Genomic DNA, 16,068 nt, shown 5'->3' with positions numbered 1-16,068 from the left:
ATTATGTCTAACCTTTTATATCAAGATTAATTACTATCATCTCTCTTGAAGTTATATAAGAATTACTATTATTGCTTGTCTTAAAACATTTTAATTTTATATAATTGAAAAGGGTTTCGGTTATCTTGTTCAGAATTCTTTGAACCGCTTTGAGTATGGCCTCTCTTCTTTGTCAGAACTTTTACTGCCACCAGATCCAGCCTCATTATAGCTCTCATGCCTTCTTTTCAGCTTGCCAATTTCTTCTGCCACCATTGGCTCCCTAATAACTTGATAGTCAAGACTTAAATTCTGGCAAGGATGACTGCCCTCATCCTCATCTTTATCGTAAACCATGCGGACTCCGCATTTTTTCACTTTCATGCACGGGGAAGAAGATTCGAATGATACTTTTAGAACTCGACATTTGTTCAGCCAATTTGGTTTGTCGAATTCAATCCGGGAGTGAAAGCCCATCCATAGGTGATCTGACTGTAGAGATGGAACTCTATAGATGAGAAATTTAAAGCTAGAAGTTGCAGTATGGTCACTCACTTCCATCTTGCAATAAATCGCAATGTCTGAAACTACGCCTTCAGAAAGTAATTGTGGATCCTCGTGGATTGCAAAAAGTACACAGACAGCTAGTCCTTTGAATTTCTCATTATACCAATTCGGACATAACTGGACGATAATGGATGAGCCTGTGATTTGATTGCTGAACCAGTTTGGTAGCTCTGTTCCAGGAACTATAACATCAAATCGACAGCTACTGGAGGCATCCTGCACAAACAAAATTACCAGGTTGAGAAACTGAGACACAGAGATAATAGGAAATGGAAGCAGTACCTGAAGCTGACTCATTGACAGAGACTGCAAATGGCTTCTTAGAAATTCAAACACAGAACTGTCATTTCCTCGATTAACAGCAAGCTTGAAGCAGTTAGTAAAGTAGAAAATTGGCCAATTCCATTTATCTGCAATTACTTCTGAACTTGATAACATTTCCAGTGAGGCGCAATTATCAGCAGAAATTTCATGTATTGTTGATGGAAGTTTCCGTAAAGCTTTAAGACACACGCAGTCATCCAAGTACAGATATCGCAGCTGAGGAAGTCGACTGATGCTTGCAGGTAAATTTACAAAAATATTTCTGCTTAGATTTACTACCTTCAGAGAGGAAAGGCAGTCAAAATCCACAGGAATCATGTCCTCTGAAAGATTGCAGTCGCTGAGGTCTATTTCTGTAAGAGAATGTAGACCTGTCAAAGAAGGCAAAGATAAACCCGGAGCATCATTTTTTCCAAACATAGATAACAACTTGTAAGGCCATTGGCGTGCTACGGGTTTGCTTCCATGGAAAGATAACACTATCAGATTTCTCAGAAGTCCAATGGAGGATGGCGGCTGTCTTACAGAAGTTTTGCCCACATCCAGCTTTTCCAAACATTTTAGATACCCCAAGCTCTCAGGTAGATTTTTAAGCTTTGAGCAGCCAAATAAATCGAGGTTTTTCAGATATTTCAGAGAATTAATATTGTCTGGAAGCCTCTCAAGGTTTTTACAATTTCTGAGACTCAAGGAAAGCAACCCAGTTAGATTCTCAAATGAATGTGGTAGGTTAGCTATTGCAGTCCCCTCTAAGCCAAGTTTTGATAAGCGTCCCATATTTCCCACAATTTCCGGAAATTTTTCAAGTTTTGAGCAACCAGAAAGAACAAGTGTATTAAGAGATTCCCACTCAATGCTTATCGGGAGACTCCTAAGGCAGTTGCAACCCTTCAAATTCAACAAAACAAGTTTCTTGAGAGATCCAATAGAAGAGTGAACCTTAGAGAGGCTGGTACAACCTTCAAGAATCAACGTCTCAAGGTTTGGGACTCCAGTGAAATCCGGGGTTTCAGTCAGCTCTTGGGAGTGACTAAGATCAATGAACTGCAACTCTTTGAATTCCTGCAGAATCAACAAGAAAATTTAATTCTTGAACAGATCAGCTTCCATAACATCTAACAAATCGCTGAATGAAAAATGCATAACAAGGAAACTCCTACCAGTTTTCCGTCCCAAAGTTGTTTAATGGAGCTCCGTGGCATTTCAATCATAATGATCTTTTTAGGATTAAAATTTGATGGTAAATATTTTAGGGGATATCCTTCCCAGCAAAGACACTTTAATTTGTAATACAAAATATCAAAGTCTCCAGAAAGGTGTATTTTGCGGTCTCCATAGGCACCATGGACATCAAGCAATCTTAGATTCTTCAACTTCATGAAGGCCTCGACACTGAACTTCCTCTCATCCGTTTTGGACAAGTCTATGACCATGCATTCAACATGTTCAGTACCCTAATAAGAAGAAGATGAAACTAACTATATAAAATCTAATCAATTTATAAGAAAGCAAGAAGGTAATCAAGTGCACAAGGAGAAAATGGAACAGAATATCATGTAAAACCTCATAAAATTATGTTAAACCTATGCTACGAGCCTCCGAATGAAGGCATTGCTTATCATTACATATCACATATTAAATATGAATGGAAAAGATTGCACTTACCGACTCTTCCATCAGCACTTGGACAGCCTCCTCATGATCCCACAACCGGCTACGTTTTCCGGGATCTTTTAGAGATTGTTGTCGCACGATCTCGCGACCCATATCTTGTAGCAGATCATGCATTCCTAAGGTGTTGTCAAAAACAGTCACTAAAGAATGATCAATAAGTTCACTTATACCACTTTCAGGATAGAAGCCAAAGCTTTTTAGAAGTTTCGCAACATAATCCTTGTCCTGTCCTCTAAAGTAACAAGCAACATCAAGAAACATGGACTTGTTTGACTCTTCAAGTCCATCAAAACTTATTCTAAGGGTTTGCTGAATATCCTTGTTAAAATGTTTTTCTAATCTATTTAGTGAATCAGTCCACTGTATCTCACTCCTACCATATAGAGAAGAACCCAAGACTTTCAGTGCCAAAGGAAGCCCTTTGCAATAATCAATGGCATGCATTGAGAGCTCAGTAAACTCGTCTGTACGATGTTTCTGCTTAAATGCATATCGACTGAAAAGCTCAAGTGCATGTTCCTCATTTAGATCCCTGATCTCATATACAAAATTCACGTCATGGCTAACTAGCAAGTGTCTATCTCTAGTAGTTATGATAATTCGACTTCCTGGACCATACCAATGAACACCTGCTAAAAGTTCAAGTTGTCTTGAATTGTTCACATCATCAAGAACAACAAGGACCTTCTTGCGATGGAGCCTAGTTTTGATACTAGAAGGTTCTGTACTTAGCATATGCATGTTTAGATTGTCATCCTCTAACAACATAGAGAATAATGATTCCTGTAAATGAGGCAGACCCGTTGTTTCAGATTCTTTCCTGACATCTGCAAGGAAGCAGTAACTATCAAATAGAGCAGATATGCGGTTAAATATAACTCCAGCAATGGTCGTCTTGCCTATGCCACCCATGCCCCACAATCCTATGGTGCGAACATCAGCCGATCCAATATTTAATAACTTTTCCACTTGTGCTAGTGAGGAGTCTATTCCAATCAGTCCCTCAGTATCACTTGATGGTGTATGCTTCAATTTCTTCAGTATATGATTGACAATTTCATCGATAAGTTTGGAGTCAGGCCTGACATATGTTATGCAAACGACAATGTAAGTTGGAATGGACAAAGTGAGGAGATATACAATACTTCTTATTTCTTGATATTGTTTATAATATCTTCTTCTTCAATTAAGCAAAGAAGAATTATACTGACTCTAGGACTAACGCAGTAACCCATTAGCATTTTCGACAACCATGATAACATTTAGTTAAAGAGACGGTGAGCTCCCTTTTGTAATGCATACATAAAGTGGAAGACATTTGGTAAATCCTCACCAAAATGCATGTTTGAAGCAGTGAAATGTCAATCTTTAAATGCATCATTGCAATTTTTGTGTAATAATCATTGTGCCAGTCATCGTATAATAATGAAACACAACCATTCATGCTATATAGCTTATAAGAATGTAAAATGTGTCTCAACTAATACAATGAATTATCTACTGAGAGAGTTTTTCTTATAACGAGGACTCACTCCCTTGAGTAGAAATCCAAGATTATTCTCAATCTTCATAATGTGGACCGCCGGCAAGCCCACTAAATCCGGACTATAATGGCTAGCAACCACACCATTTAAAAGAAAGGGCATAGACAGGGTTTGAACCCGCGACCATAGCGCCCAAATGGCTGACGCTTAGACCACTATACCAAACCCCGTTTGTTTTTCTTATTCGATTAAAAGAAAGGAACCCATTATGTATGAAACAGTTACCTGACAACAGAAGAATCCCAACCAGAAAGGTTAGCGGCATCTTTCAAAGCAGCAATCCATTTCTTAACCAACCTCATATCCCCATTAGCCTGTTTTTTAGCTCTTTCAAAACCCAAACCAAATTCCCCCTTCTGCTCCTCCACTTCAGAAGGATCCACTCTATAAAAAACAGGCAAAACAACCTGCCCATGAGCCTTTTTACACTCCATTATATGCACAAGCTCCTCCAAGCACCACGGAGAGTCAGCGTAGTTTTGAGAGAAAACAATGACAGAAACCATGGATTCTTGAATTGCTTTCAATAGTTCGGGAGTAATCTCTTCTCCTCTGTTGAGTTTATTATCTATGAACGTTTCAATGCCCTTTTGATAAAGCTGTTTGTAGAGATAGTTAGTGAAGTTGTCGCGTGTGTCTCTCCCTCTGAAACTGATGAACGCGTCATACTTCCATTCGCAAGCTGTACAGGATGATGATGCAACCAGAGCAGACATTACTGAGGTGAAGAGACGATCAAATCAAAACTTCTGATAAATATTTGCAGATTCTTTAGAAGAATTGAGAGAAGAAATGAAGATGGTGGGTCGATAAGTCAACATCTACTTTCATTCTTCCTTTCTCGCTATTATTTACTTTCTTCGTAAATTCTCTATCTCCCCAAAATTGATTTTAACTATTTCAAGTTTTTTTCCCTCAAATTATAAACACTGAATATTTATTTTATTAAATAATTGTCTTATATACCCTCGGTAATTATGGAGTATAAAATATTCTAAAAAGACAATAAAATTTACAAAAAAAATAAAAATTATTATTATATAAAATAATAAGTATGGTATTTTTTATATATAATCTACTTATTTTATTTTAAAAATTAAATTTTTCAATACTCGTATATATCCTAAACTACCTATTAATTTGAGACAAAAGAAGTAAAATAGAATATTTAAAGAATAGAGGATGAAAAAAACTCCTGAACTTGGCATAAAAATTAAATACATTCAAGACTATAAAACTGGATTAAAAGAACTCACACCTATTGCAAACCGGATCAAACACACCTTTCACGCATCCTCGCCCACTCTCACACCGAGTTTAGGGGATGGTTTCTCCACTTTTTTTGGGTAGTTTTGATCCATTTTTGCAATTATTAAATTTTTTTTAATCCATTTTCACGGCCTTAGACGTATTTGATATTTCGTGATAAGTTGAGAAGTTCTTTTTATCCTTTGTTCAATACTTAAAACATCTCCTTAACTTTTTACTTTTACGACTTAATTTATTGGTCATTTAGCACATATTTTAATTTATGACCAGTTTAGTATTTTTTATTTCTAAATTTATCTGTTTTTATACCTGATTCTGAGCATATTGTTTATCCCAATAATAATAATTTTGAGCTATATTATTTTGCCAAATTATAAGCTGTGTCAATTAACAAAACAATTAGTATTAATTAACTCCTTTAATTTGTCAATTTTATTAATTAATCTATAGGAGGCTTCAATGGTAAATATAGTGCAATTAAATCTCTTGAGTTATTTTTAGTATACATTAGCCTAAAATAAAATAAAATATATATAATAACTAGTTAAAATAATTTAATTTTTTTAATGTAATAGATAAATAATTATTGAAACTAGCATAAATATCTTAATAAATAATAAAAAGTTTACTTATTTATTAAATAATTTTGGGCTATTGTTACTTTAAATCATCTTTAGCGATTTTTTTTTTCAATTTATATACAATCTAAAAAATATCTCACCTTGCATCACAATCTTTTTAATCTTTTCATTTTTCTTTTTGATAAACGATATAATCTTTTCATCTTATAGTCCTGTTTGCGTTTTATGCATTATTTCTGTAAAAATAATATCTTTTTTGGCCGTGTTAATGACTAAAATGATGTCGTATAAGACACTTAGACTATATATGCCACAAAGTGAAAGGTTGTGATATATGGCATCACGTTTTTTATATTATGCTTGAATAAAAAAACGTAAAAAGTTGGGATATATAATAACAATAGCCCAATATTTGTATAATAATAAAATAATTATAAATATAGTTATCATATAATTATAAAAAAGTTAATATATTAAATAGTATCTTTAAAAATAATTAGTTTTGTGTATAATTAGTCAAATATTTAAATGAAATACACATTAACCTATATATTAGGCATAATCAACCTGGTACTTCGCATAACAATATATAAGTTTGGATTATTTGTTTTGCAGAAGCAGAAGAAAACTATATCAACATCTTAAATGCGCATGTTACAATTATGGATCAGAATTGTTGGTTTCATTTACTTTTTAGGCTTAATGTCTTAAAAAAATCCTGACCTTTCATCCTCTTTTCAATTCTACCCTGACGTTGTAAATCTGTCAATTTTACCTTATTTTACATTTTTTTTCATTTCAATTGTACTCTAAAGCATAAAATTTACCTTTTTTTAATTGGAAAAAATTCTCTAAATTGACATCTTTTGCATTAGATTAATTTTTTATATTAAATTGACCATTTTTTAAAAAAATTATTGAACTTTTGTCAAATAAAAAAAGATTAATTTTATGCTTTAGAGTACAATTGAAATAAAAAAATGCAAATTGAGGTAAAATTGACAATTTTTCAACGTCAGAGTAGGATTGAAAAGGGGATGATGAAAGGTCGGGGTTTTTTAAGGCATTAAGCCTACTTTTTATGTCCCATCTTAAAATTTTCATTTTATTTTGTATAAAAATTTAAAAATATTTATCACTATTAGTTTTTTCTTGTTGTACCGTTGATAAAAGCCTCATGTAGCATATGAAACTTCTACGGCAAAACAAATATATTACATATATTGTAGCAAGATAAAAACTTCCCATCTCCTCTCTAATACTAAACTCTCTCTTTCTTTTCAAAAACCCTAGCCGCAACTAGAGGGAGGTGATTTTAGCCATTGTTTGGTTCAAAATCACCTCCCTACCTTCTCGTTTTCTCTTTAAATCCCGTATTTAGTTTATTTTACGTCAGTAATCGCAGATCTGAGATCTGTTGGTTTTTTTTTCTTCCTTTATGGATGTTTTATCTTCCTTAGTGGAGTTCTGGCTCTTACCCTTTATGGGTTTTACTATTTTCTTGATGGAATTATCTACGGAACGTAGATCTGAAGTGTTATCAGTAGAAATCTTATTTCTAATATTCTCTCAATCGGACTCATTCAAAGACCAAAGAGTCGATTTGTGGTTTAAAATAACCTTCGAGTGGAGCGGACGGATCGCCGAGTTGCACATTCAAAGAGCTCCATCAATGCGATTGAAGAAATTAGATATAATTTTCTGTTATTTAAATGATGTTCTATTATTGTATCTCTTGAATGTATTGATATATTCAATATTTGATCAAGTTGTATTTTTATTTCTCTATTAATGAAATTTTCATTATTTTCAAAAAAAAAAAAAAAAAAACTTCCCATCTCGCTAATTCTAAACTTGATCCAAAACCATCATATTTAAAACAAAAATGCCGACTAAAATTTAGAATTAAAGCCTGCATTACAAAAAGTTTCTAATATCATGGGCACATTAAGCTATATTAGTGACATCTTCCAGAAGAAAATTTAAACAACATTCATAATTTCAGTTCTGAAATTCCATTTTCCAAATCAGAACTAGTTGACGGAATTTCTTCATCAGGTTGAATTAATGATCTGAAAAAACTTTTCAGGGTCTCAAAAACTTCTTCCATTGGCTTAGCAGCATCAATCTGAAACAAAAACAAGTTCAATTAGTTTGGGATAATAACAAATTCGATGCGTGAACTTGTTCGAAAATAACAATTTAGTATCTGAACAAAGATTATATCAATTTAGTTTTTACCTGATAAACTTTTCCTTTGGCACGATAATACTCGACTACAGGAAGAGTATGCTGTTCAAAGTAATTGAACCTCTTTCTTATTGACTCGGGATTATCATCAACTCTTCCCTACATTAATCAAACAAAAACAAGGTCAAAAAATGATCAATTTGAAGGATAAAATAAGCAAATTTATTATACATTTAATGTACATGAAACGATAAATTCAACCTGATCTCTATTCAGAATTCTTCTCTCCCTCTCTTCTTCAGAACAGTCAAAAAACAGAACCATTTCCGGCTCTATTCCGACCTGCATTACCAAATTTATCGTCAGCCTTTAATCAGTGCGTAAGCCATCTCTCAAGTACGGAAAATGAGTTCAACCGAGTTGAATCAATCAAATATTGCGGAGTTTTAATTATCATGATACTACTAGACTGAAAAAGAGCAAGCCTAAATTGAGCTTTGAGAAAATCAAAACACCCTTATTTCAAATCAGCTCAATTTTATCACATCTATATGAAAACATAATCAGATGCTAAAAATAAACAGATTTTATAGAACTTACAGCAGACTCAAAAGCAACACGAATCTCATCATCGCGAGGAAACCCATCGAGAAGAAACCTATTAGTTCCACTCTCACTCATAGCTTTCAAAAGTATCCTCATAGTTACATCCGGAGGAACACTTTTTCCTTCCTTGATCAGGCTCTCTATCAATGGTCTACACACAAAAATGTATCTAAATTGTCAACAAAATGCTGTCTCTAAAAAATATAAACAAAAAAATACTAATTAACATAAATAGAATTTCAATTAATACCCATTTTCCAAGTCCGATTTCCTCGCTTTTCGGAGAAGCTCACCACTGCTGAGATGAGTGTATCCTATTTCCTTTGCAAGATTGGAACACTGTGTGCTCTTTCCTCCCCCAGGACCACCTGAATTGATACGTTTATACATAATGATAGTTTGTTCAGTATCAATACACTAAAAAATAATCTACATGCAGCAGTTTTAATCACTAAAATAACAACAAAACAAACCTCAAATAGTACAATTTTGCACCAAAATTTCTCCATTTTTGGTAAGAAAACACTTACGAACTCCAAAACTCTATATTTATAAAGGCGTTTCGGTTTTTACTATTTCAGCATTTATATTTCCGTGATACATAGCTTAAATACAAAGCAGATTGAAATAGGATAAATATTCTCACCTAAAACAAACACAATTACAGGATTTTTCTTCACAAGAGTTTGATTATGCTCGTTTTCAGACGGAATTTCAGCTTCCACTCTCTCGATATCGGTTGCATTTTCTACTTTTTCAGACACAACAATTTCAGTTATCACTGTCTGATGACGATCAAGAACATTTTCAGACAGAATTTCAGCTTCCTCTGTCTTAGACTCACTTTCATTTTTCACTTTTTCAGACAAAGCAATTTCAGTTATCACTGTCTGATGATAATCAAGAACATTTTCAGTTTTGGTCAACTGCAATGCAATCAAACACAATATACATTAATAACGAATCAAAATTCTATAAATCCATAAAGATTCACTAAAACAGAAACGACGATCATCAAAAGGTACCTCGTTTGAATCATCACGAACCGAGCCCATCACGATCGTAGATCACAATTACAATAACAAAATCTGGAAAAACAATGTAAATTTATAAAAACCTGAAGACTTTTTGAAGTGAAGAAGAGAATGGATAGTAAACTTACCTGAGAAGTTAGTGGTGTTTAAGTACTTGTTATTGAAGAAAAACAAAGAAATGAGTATGAATATATATAGTGGTGAATTATGGGTATATCAAAAGATTAATATTAATGGCATATTAATCTCTTTTTAGGTTTCCAATATTATTTATTTATTCTAGGGAAAATAGCAGTAATTACTGTGAGATGAAGAACCACAATTAATGGTAGTCATAAAGCTAAATCAACTTTACTTATTCCCAATGGTTGACATGATTGTGTGGAAAACAATTAGCAATAATTTGAAATTTTAATCAACAGTAATAGGGATTTATTATAATTTATGTGTTTGTTTGTATTCCCTCCTTTCCAAAATAGTAATCTTTAAGTGAAGGAATATAAATACACACATAATAGAAAGATTTTTGTGTTAATAATAATATACACATTTTAACAAATTATCTTTTCCAAAAAAAATGTTTTTATTAGTATTAATGTTTTTTTTTTGAATTTTCCTTTTTATATATATTTTATTTTTGTCCATAATTTTTATTTATATAATATTTTAATAAGAGTTTACAGTAACATTATGCTTTGTTTAATGAATTTCTTTTAAACAGGGTGAAAAAAAATTAATCAGATCGGAAGGAACAAAGAAAGTAATAATACATTTAAAATATAAAATAGAATTTAATCAAACTATGACTTATTAAAATTAAATATTTAAAAAAGGAAAAATAATATTTTGAGTTTTCAACAATAACATTTCTTATCTTCAAAAAAAAAAAACAATAACATTTCTAACCTGTAAGGACAATATGGACAAGATATAAACGTCCAAAAATTATGGTAATAAGGGATCTTGAAACTTGACTACTATTGTTGTGAAATGGGAAGCCCTCTAGGAAAGTGTTACTACAATTTACACATCAAGAAGTCTAACCAAGTCAACGTGATCTTCTGTTTCATCATAGCAAGATTTTCCCTTTTTTTTCTTCTTTTTTTCTCCAAAATATAGAAATAATTTATCAATCAGAATAAATTAAAAAAATAAGTTAGTTAGAGGAAGCAAAATTTAATGGTGACCATAGTAATTTAAAATTTTGAACTTTGGTTCAATGTTTTTTTCACATTTCATTTTGAAAAATGGTATATCACACGAAATGGTAAGCACACGAAACGAAAGACACAAATTTATTAAAAATGGTGTTAATTAATGCTAACGGGCTAAATTTCTAGATGTATATATTAGCACATGAAAATGCATTCCACTTGTTTTTATCCTTTTAATTAGTAACTTGTTAAAATAAATTTTTTATCTCAATTTTCTTTATCCAATGTTTACTTTTTTTGAGTTTATTTCATATATTTTAGAAAACATTAATATCAAGAGAGCTTTGTAAAATATACTATCTCTAACTGAACCTCATCATGATGTTATTTCTTTCTTTTAAAAAGTAAGTAATATTTTAAAAATAATACTCCCTCCGTCCCAATAGAGTTGTCCACTTTGAGAAATTTTTTTGTCCCAAAATACTTGTCCACTTTCAAAAAGTAACTAACTTTTACACTTAATTTTTCTATATTACCCCTATTTAAAATTCACTAATGAGTAAATTGAAAGTAAATTGCAAGTGGACTCTATATTAAATAGGGGTATGACAAGAAAAGTAAGTAAAAATTTACAAAACCCACAAATAATAATTGCTTTTCTTAAACTGTGTGATAAAGGTAAAGTGGACAACTCTATTGGGACGGAGGGAGTAGTAATTCTTAAAATTCAATGATGATACGACTGAGTGAAATATTTTTTAAAAAAAATTCAACAATTTTTTTAAAAATTAGTATTTCTCATAAAAAAAAGTAAACTATAATAAAATCAAACAAATTTTTGTTTAAGTACATTATTAATTTAAAAGTAATTATTTAATAAAATTTATAGTAGTTGAAATTAATTTAATATCTATGTTAATATGAATATTTTAAAAAGGAAAACGTGGAATCCCATCCAAGGACCCACGCTCTAGTACATTAAAGATTCGGCTGTGTTTCATAATCAGACCTTCCGTTGGTCCCATATACCAAGTGGAATTTCTATAGTCTCTACTTTCTAAAGTAGTTTACGCTTTATAATCCCTTAGCAAGCAAGTAGTTGTAAAATTATCAAATCCATTTAAAATATAAATATAAATCACCAACTTTGGTTTATATATATGATTTGTCATCACTTTTTATGCTTCTTTTCCGTACAACATAGGAATGCATTATTCAAAGGGAAACTTTATTTCAAGAAAAGAATCGGTACGCACACTGGCGAAAAAACAAAAATATAAATAGTAAAATTATAATTTAAAAATGAAATAAAATGAATTAACTAAAAAATAAAATGGCATTGAAAGATGAAAAATGAAATAATGTAATTGTAGGCTGACATTTGAAAATATAAGAAATTATTGTAAGCTAATAATTAGTTATTTATGTATGTTTTCTTATTTAATTTTAAAAGTCGAAGGACATAAACAGGTGATATATTTGAATTTTTTTAAGAAACATTATCGAACCAACACCTAATTAATTAATTTTGGTTAGAGACTAATGATAATATTATTATAGAGAAGGAAATACATAAAAAATTCAAGTTGAGTCCTCCCCTTCATTGTCAATGCCAAAATTTTAATTACTTAAAAATGAGAAATTTTGACGCTTGTAGAGAGGATTTAATCTCATAAGCTCAGCACAAATTCTTTTTCTTTGATGATAAGGTGCCCCTTAACCTAGATGTATACGGTACCTTCCTTGACAAGTAGTCTTTATTTATTTGTTTGTTTAGAAAGACAATAAAAATATGCTAATAATAACATGCAAACCAGTTGGACTTTTTCTTAGGCCTAATTACTTAAAAATCACCCACCTTATAACTTTTTTTCATTTATACCACGATGAAGGAAAATTTTCATTTGTACCCTATTTTTGATTTTTATGTTTCGTTTGTACCCCAAGAATAATTTTTTTGATAATTTTATTAATTTAAAGATGAAAATATTAAAAATAAGATATATAAATGATTATCGTTAACGTTTTATTAGAATATAGGTTAAAATGAAGGATTAATTTAAACTTTTTTTCAAAAAAAAAAAGGTCAATTCAACTCATTAGGGTAGAGATGAAACATAAAAATCAAAAATAGGATACAATTGAAAATTTTCCTAGGTCATGGTATAAATGAAAAAAAATTATAAGGTGGGTGGTTTTTAAGTAATTAAGCCTTTTTCTTAAACAGGTTGGAAGTTTCTTCTTTTATATTATAGTTGTGCCGTAGGGTACATATGATAAATTCAGGGGCAAAGAAAACAATTATTTTTAAAATGAAATACAAATTAGATATTACAATATATGAAATATAAATAATACAATTAAGTGTGTAACCGAACCGAGTCGATTCGAAACACTGTCAAGCTCGAGTTCGATTCGACTCTAAAATCTTAAGCTCGAAACTCAACTCGAGTTCGATCGAGTTTTATTTAGAGAGCTCGAGCTCGGACTCGACAGAATAATTGAGACTCGAGCTCGACTCGGCTTGGCTCGATTATCAATATAAATATTTAAAAATTATATTTTAATATTAAAATAAAGGTATTATTATAAATAGGGTTAATTACATATAAAATCACCACCTTTACACGAAATTGCAAAAATAACACGACCTTTAAAACGTGGCAATTCAGGGCACCACCTTTTATTTCTTTTCAATAATAACACGGGCACATTTTTAATAGCATTTTTGCTGACGTGGCGTGACACGTGGCACTCTCATTGGGTGTCCAAGTCAGCAAAATTTTATCAAAAAACGTGCTCATGTTGTTTTTGAAAAGAAATGAAAGGTGATGCCCTGAATTGACACGTTTTAAAGGTCGTGTTATTTTTGAAAATTCGTGTAAAGATGGTGATTTTATATGTAATTAACCCTTATAAATATATATAAATAAAAAAGGTAAAAGGTAAATTAAACGAAGCTCGACTAGGCTCGCGAGCTCATCGAGTCAAGTATTTTGGAGCTCGAACTCGACTTGATAATTAATTCAAGTAGCTCGAACTCGAGCTCGACTCGATTTGAGTCGAGCCGATTTCGAGTATTTTTCGAGTCAATCCCGAATAGCTCGCGAGTTACCTCGACTCAATATATATATATATATATATATATATATATATATATATATGAAAAATATATTGGTAATTTTTTTAGAAAATATTACTCTTCAATTATTTCATAAAGATATTCACGTTACCACCTTTACTTATGGGTAACTTGCCGCCCGATAAATTAATAATACAATTTCAAAATAATTAAATAGCAATTTGCTCCCTACATTTGTAAATACTCTTTCCGTCTCAAATTGATAGACAGTTTAGGACAAACTCAAGTATTAAGAAATTTAATAAATCTACACAAATAAGTAATTCTATAAAACATATCACACTTGTCCCTATTTAATACTTTGTTTATTAGTGGATTTTCTCTCTTTTTAATGTAATATATTACAATTAATGAGGACATATATATAATTTAAATATTTAAACAATAAATTACTGCATATAACTTGGGACAAAAAAATTTAAAATACTCCCTATCAATTTAGGATGGAGGGAGTAATCAATTAGCATATAAATTAACTTTGTAGGCAAATAAGTTGTAAAGTTGGTGGTCATAGTCAATTAACCCCATTTTGAGAATTTGTCCTCTCAACTTGTAAGCTAATTTGCCAAAATATGGTCAATTGCCATAACCGCCGACTTCGTAGCTGATGTGCTCACAGAGTTAATTTATGTGCTAATTACACATTGATTACAAGTTGAAGGTACAAATTGCTACTTAAGTCCAATTTCAAAGTATTTAATTTTTACTTTTCATTTAATTTTTTTTAATTATTTAAGGAGTTCCAGCACAATATTAAGATTATACTATGATAGAGAATTGTGTTATAAATACATATGATTAACTACTTACATAAATTTAAATATTTAAATTTCTAACATTTATTTAGATTATTTAGATAAAATAATTAATTATTTAAGAGGCGCACATCTCTTGGCGTAAGAGCCATACAAGTCGAGAAAATTAGAAAAAAATATTATTTATTTTAATTATATGATTTCCTACCTCAAAAAAAATGAAAAAATACCTCAGCTTTTTGATATTGTTATTTTTTTATTTTAAAATATATTTATATATAATTATATTTACTTCTTCTTATTATTTTACTCTAAATTACCACGTCACTTTTTTCTTTCTCTCTCTCCTTCTCTTTCTCTTTCTTCTTTTTCTCCTCTTTCTATCTCTTCTTCTTCTTTTGTTCTTTTTCTCTTTGTCATTTTTCTTCTTCTTTTTCTTTATTTCTTATTTTTTTTCTCCATTTATTTTTCTTCTTTTTCGTCGTTTCTTCATCGTTCTGCCGTCGCTTCGCCATCATTTTGATGTCGCTCCCCCGTTCTTTCATATTTTATTTTAGCAATTGTTTTCTTAACTCGTGGTGATTATTACGATTTATTTTAACATTCAGGTCTAAATAAATTACTCTTGAATTTATTTATTTTTAATTTTAGATCTAACAATACGCATAAAAAAAATTATAATGAACAAAACGATTTTCTGCATAAAAATGATCTTTTGCAAAAACAACAACAACATCTGATTATCATATGGGTATCACTGCATTACTGCAGAGAAAAGCGTTTTTTTATTAAAAAAATAGTGTCTGGTTATCATATGAGTATCACTATATAATCATATTGGTTTCATAACATTATACTATTATTGTAAAGTTATGGTAATAAAATGATACGATAATGATAATAATATGATAATGTTATGATAATAGATAGATAATGTTATGATAGTAGTATGATAAGGTTTTTAGATAATAAAATGATAAAATTATGATAATACTATGATAATATGATACCTACATGAAAATAAAAAAATTACAGAAAAATATGATAAAGAGATGATAATAGTATGATAAGGTTTTATGATAATATAATGATAAGGTTGTGATAATAGTATGATAATATGATACCTACATGTACAAAAAAATTATTATAACGAGATGATAATATGACGATACCTATCTGATAATGGAGTAAAATCATAATTATTTTAAAAATAAGAGTAAATATATAAATCTAAAAAAATCATGGAATA

At 30.7% G+C, this 16,068-nt stretch overlaps 2 protein-coding genes across 2 annotated transcripts; both read right to left on the bottom strand.

Annotated features, from left to right (window-relative positions):
* Positions 1-26: 26 nt before the first annotated feature.
* LOC126686345 (TMV resistance protein N-like) lies at positions 27-4,943 on the bottom strand. Its single transcript, XM_050380386.2, has 5 exons — positions 4,314-4,943; positions 2,536-3,625; positions 2,031-2,324; positions 829-1,932; positions 27-762 (listed from the first exon to the last, which is right to left on the bottom strand). The coding sequence occupies exons 1-5, from the start codon at positions 4,802-4,804 to the stop codon at positions 130-132; spliced, it is 3,612 nt and encodes a 1,203-aa protein (XP_050236343.1). The 5' UTR covers positions 4,805-4,943; the 3' UTR covers positions 27-129.
* A 2,868-nt stretch (positions 4,944-7,811) lies between these two features.
* On the bottom strand, positions 7,812-9,968 carry LOC126666255 (UMP-CMP kinase 3-like). The gene is made up of 8 exons (XM_050359260.2): positions 9,897-9,968; positions 9,760-9,822; positions 9,381-9,660; positions 8,985-9,102; positions 8,729-8,885; positions 8,390-8,470; positions 8,180-8,287; positions 7,812-8,066 (listed from the first exon to the last, which is right to left on the bottom strand). The coding sequence occupies exons 2-8, from the start codon at positions 9,787-9,789 to the stop codon at positions 7,932-7,934; spliced, it is 909 nt and encodes a 302-aa protein (XP_050215217.1). The 5' UTR covers positions 9,790-9,822; positions 9,897-9,968; the 3' UTR covers positions 7,812-7,931.
* Between the last annotated feature and the right edge of the window lie 6,100 nt (positions 9,969-16,068).

The sequence above is a fragment of the Mercurialis annua genome, linkage group LG1-X (assembly GCF_937616625.2).
Source record: "Mercurialis annua linkage group LG1-X, ddMerAnnu1.2, whole genome shotgun sequence".
Classification (NCBI taxonomy): Eukaryota; Viridiplantae; Streptophyta; class Magnoliopsida; order Malpighiales; family Euphorbiaceae; genus Mercurialis; species Mercurialis annua.
This window is presented reverse-complemented; position numbering and strand designations above follow the sequence as displayed.

Coding starts and splice junctions, on each gene's coding strand:
- LOC126686345 (XM_050380386.2), bottom strand. CDS start 4,804: ATGTCTGCTCTGGTTGCATCATCATCCTGTACAGCTTGCGAATGGAAG. Junction 3,626..4,313: donor TGGGATTCTTCTGTTGTCAG/GTAACTGTTTCA, acceptor AACATATGTCAG/GCCTGACTCCAAACTTATCG. Junction 763..828: donor TGTCAATGAGTCAGCTTCAG/GTACTGCTTCCA, acceptor TTGTTTGTGCAG/GATGCCTCCAGTAGCTGTCG.
- LOC126666255 (XM_050359260.2), bottom strand. CDS start 9,789: ATGGGCTCGGTTCGTGATGATTCAAACGAG. Junction 9,661..9,759: donor TTCGTGATGATTCAAACGAG/GTACCTTTTGAT, acceptor ATTGCATTGCAG/TTGACCAAAACTGAAAATGT. Junction 9,103..9,380: donor TGTAATTGTGTTTGTTTTAG/GTGAGAATATTT, acceptor GTATCAATTCAG/GTGGTCCTGGGGGAGGAAAG.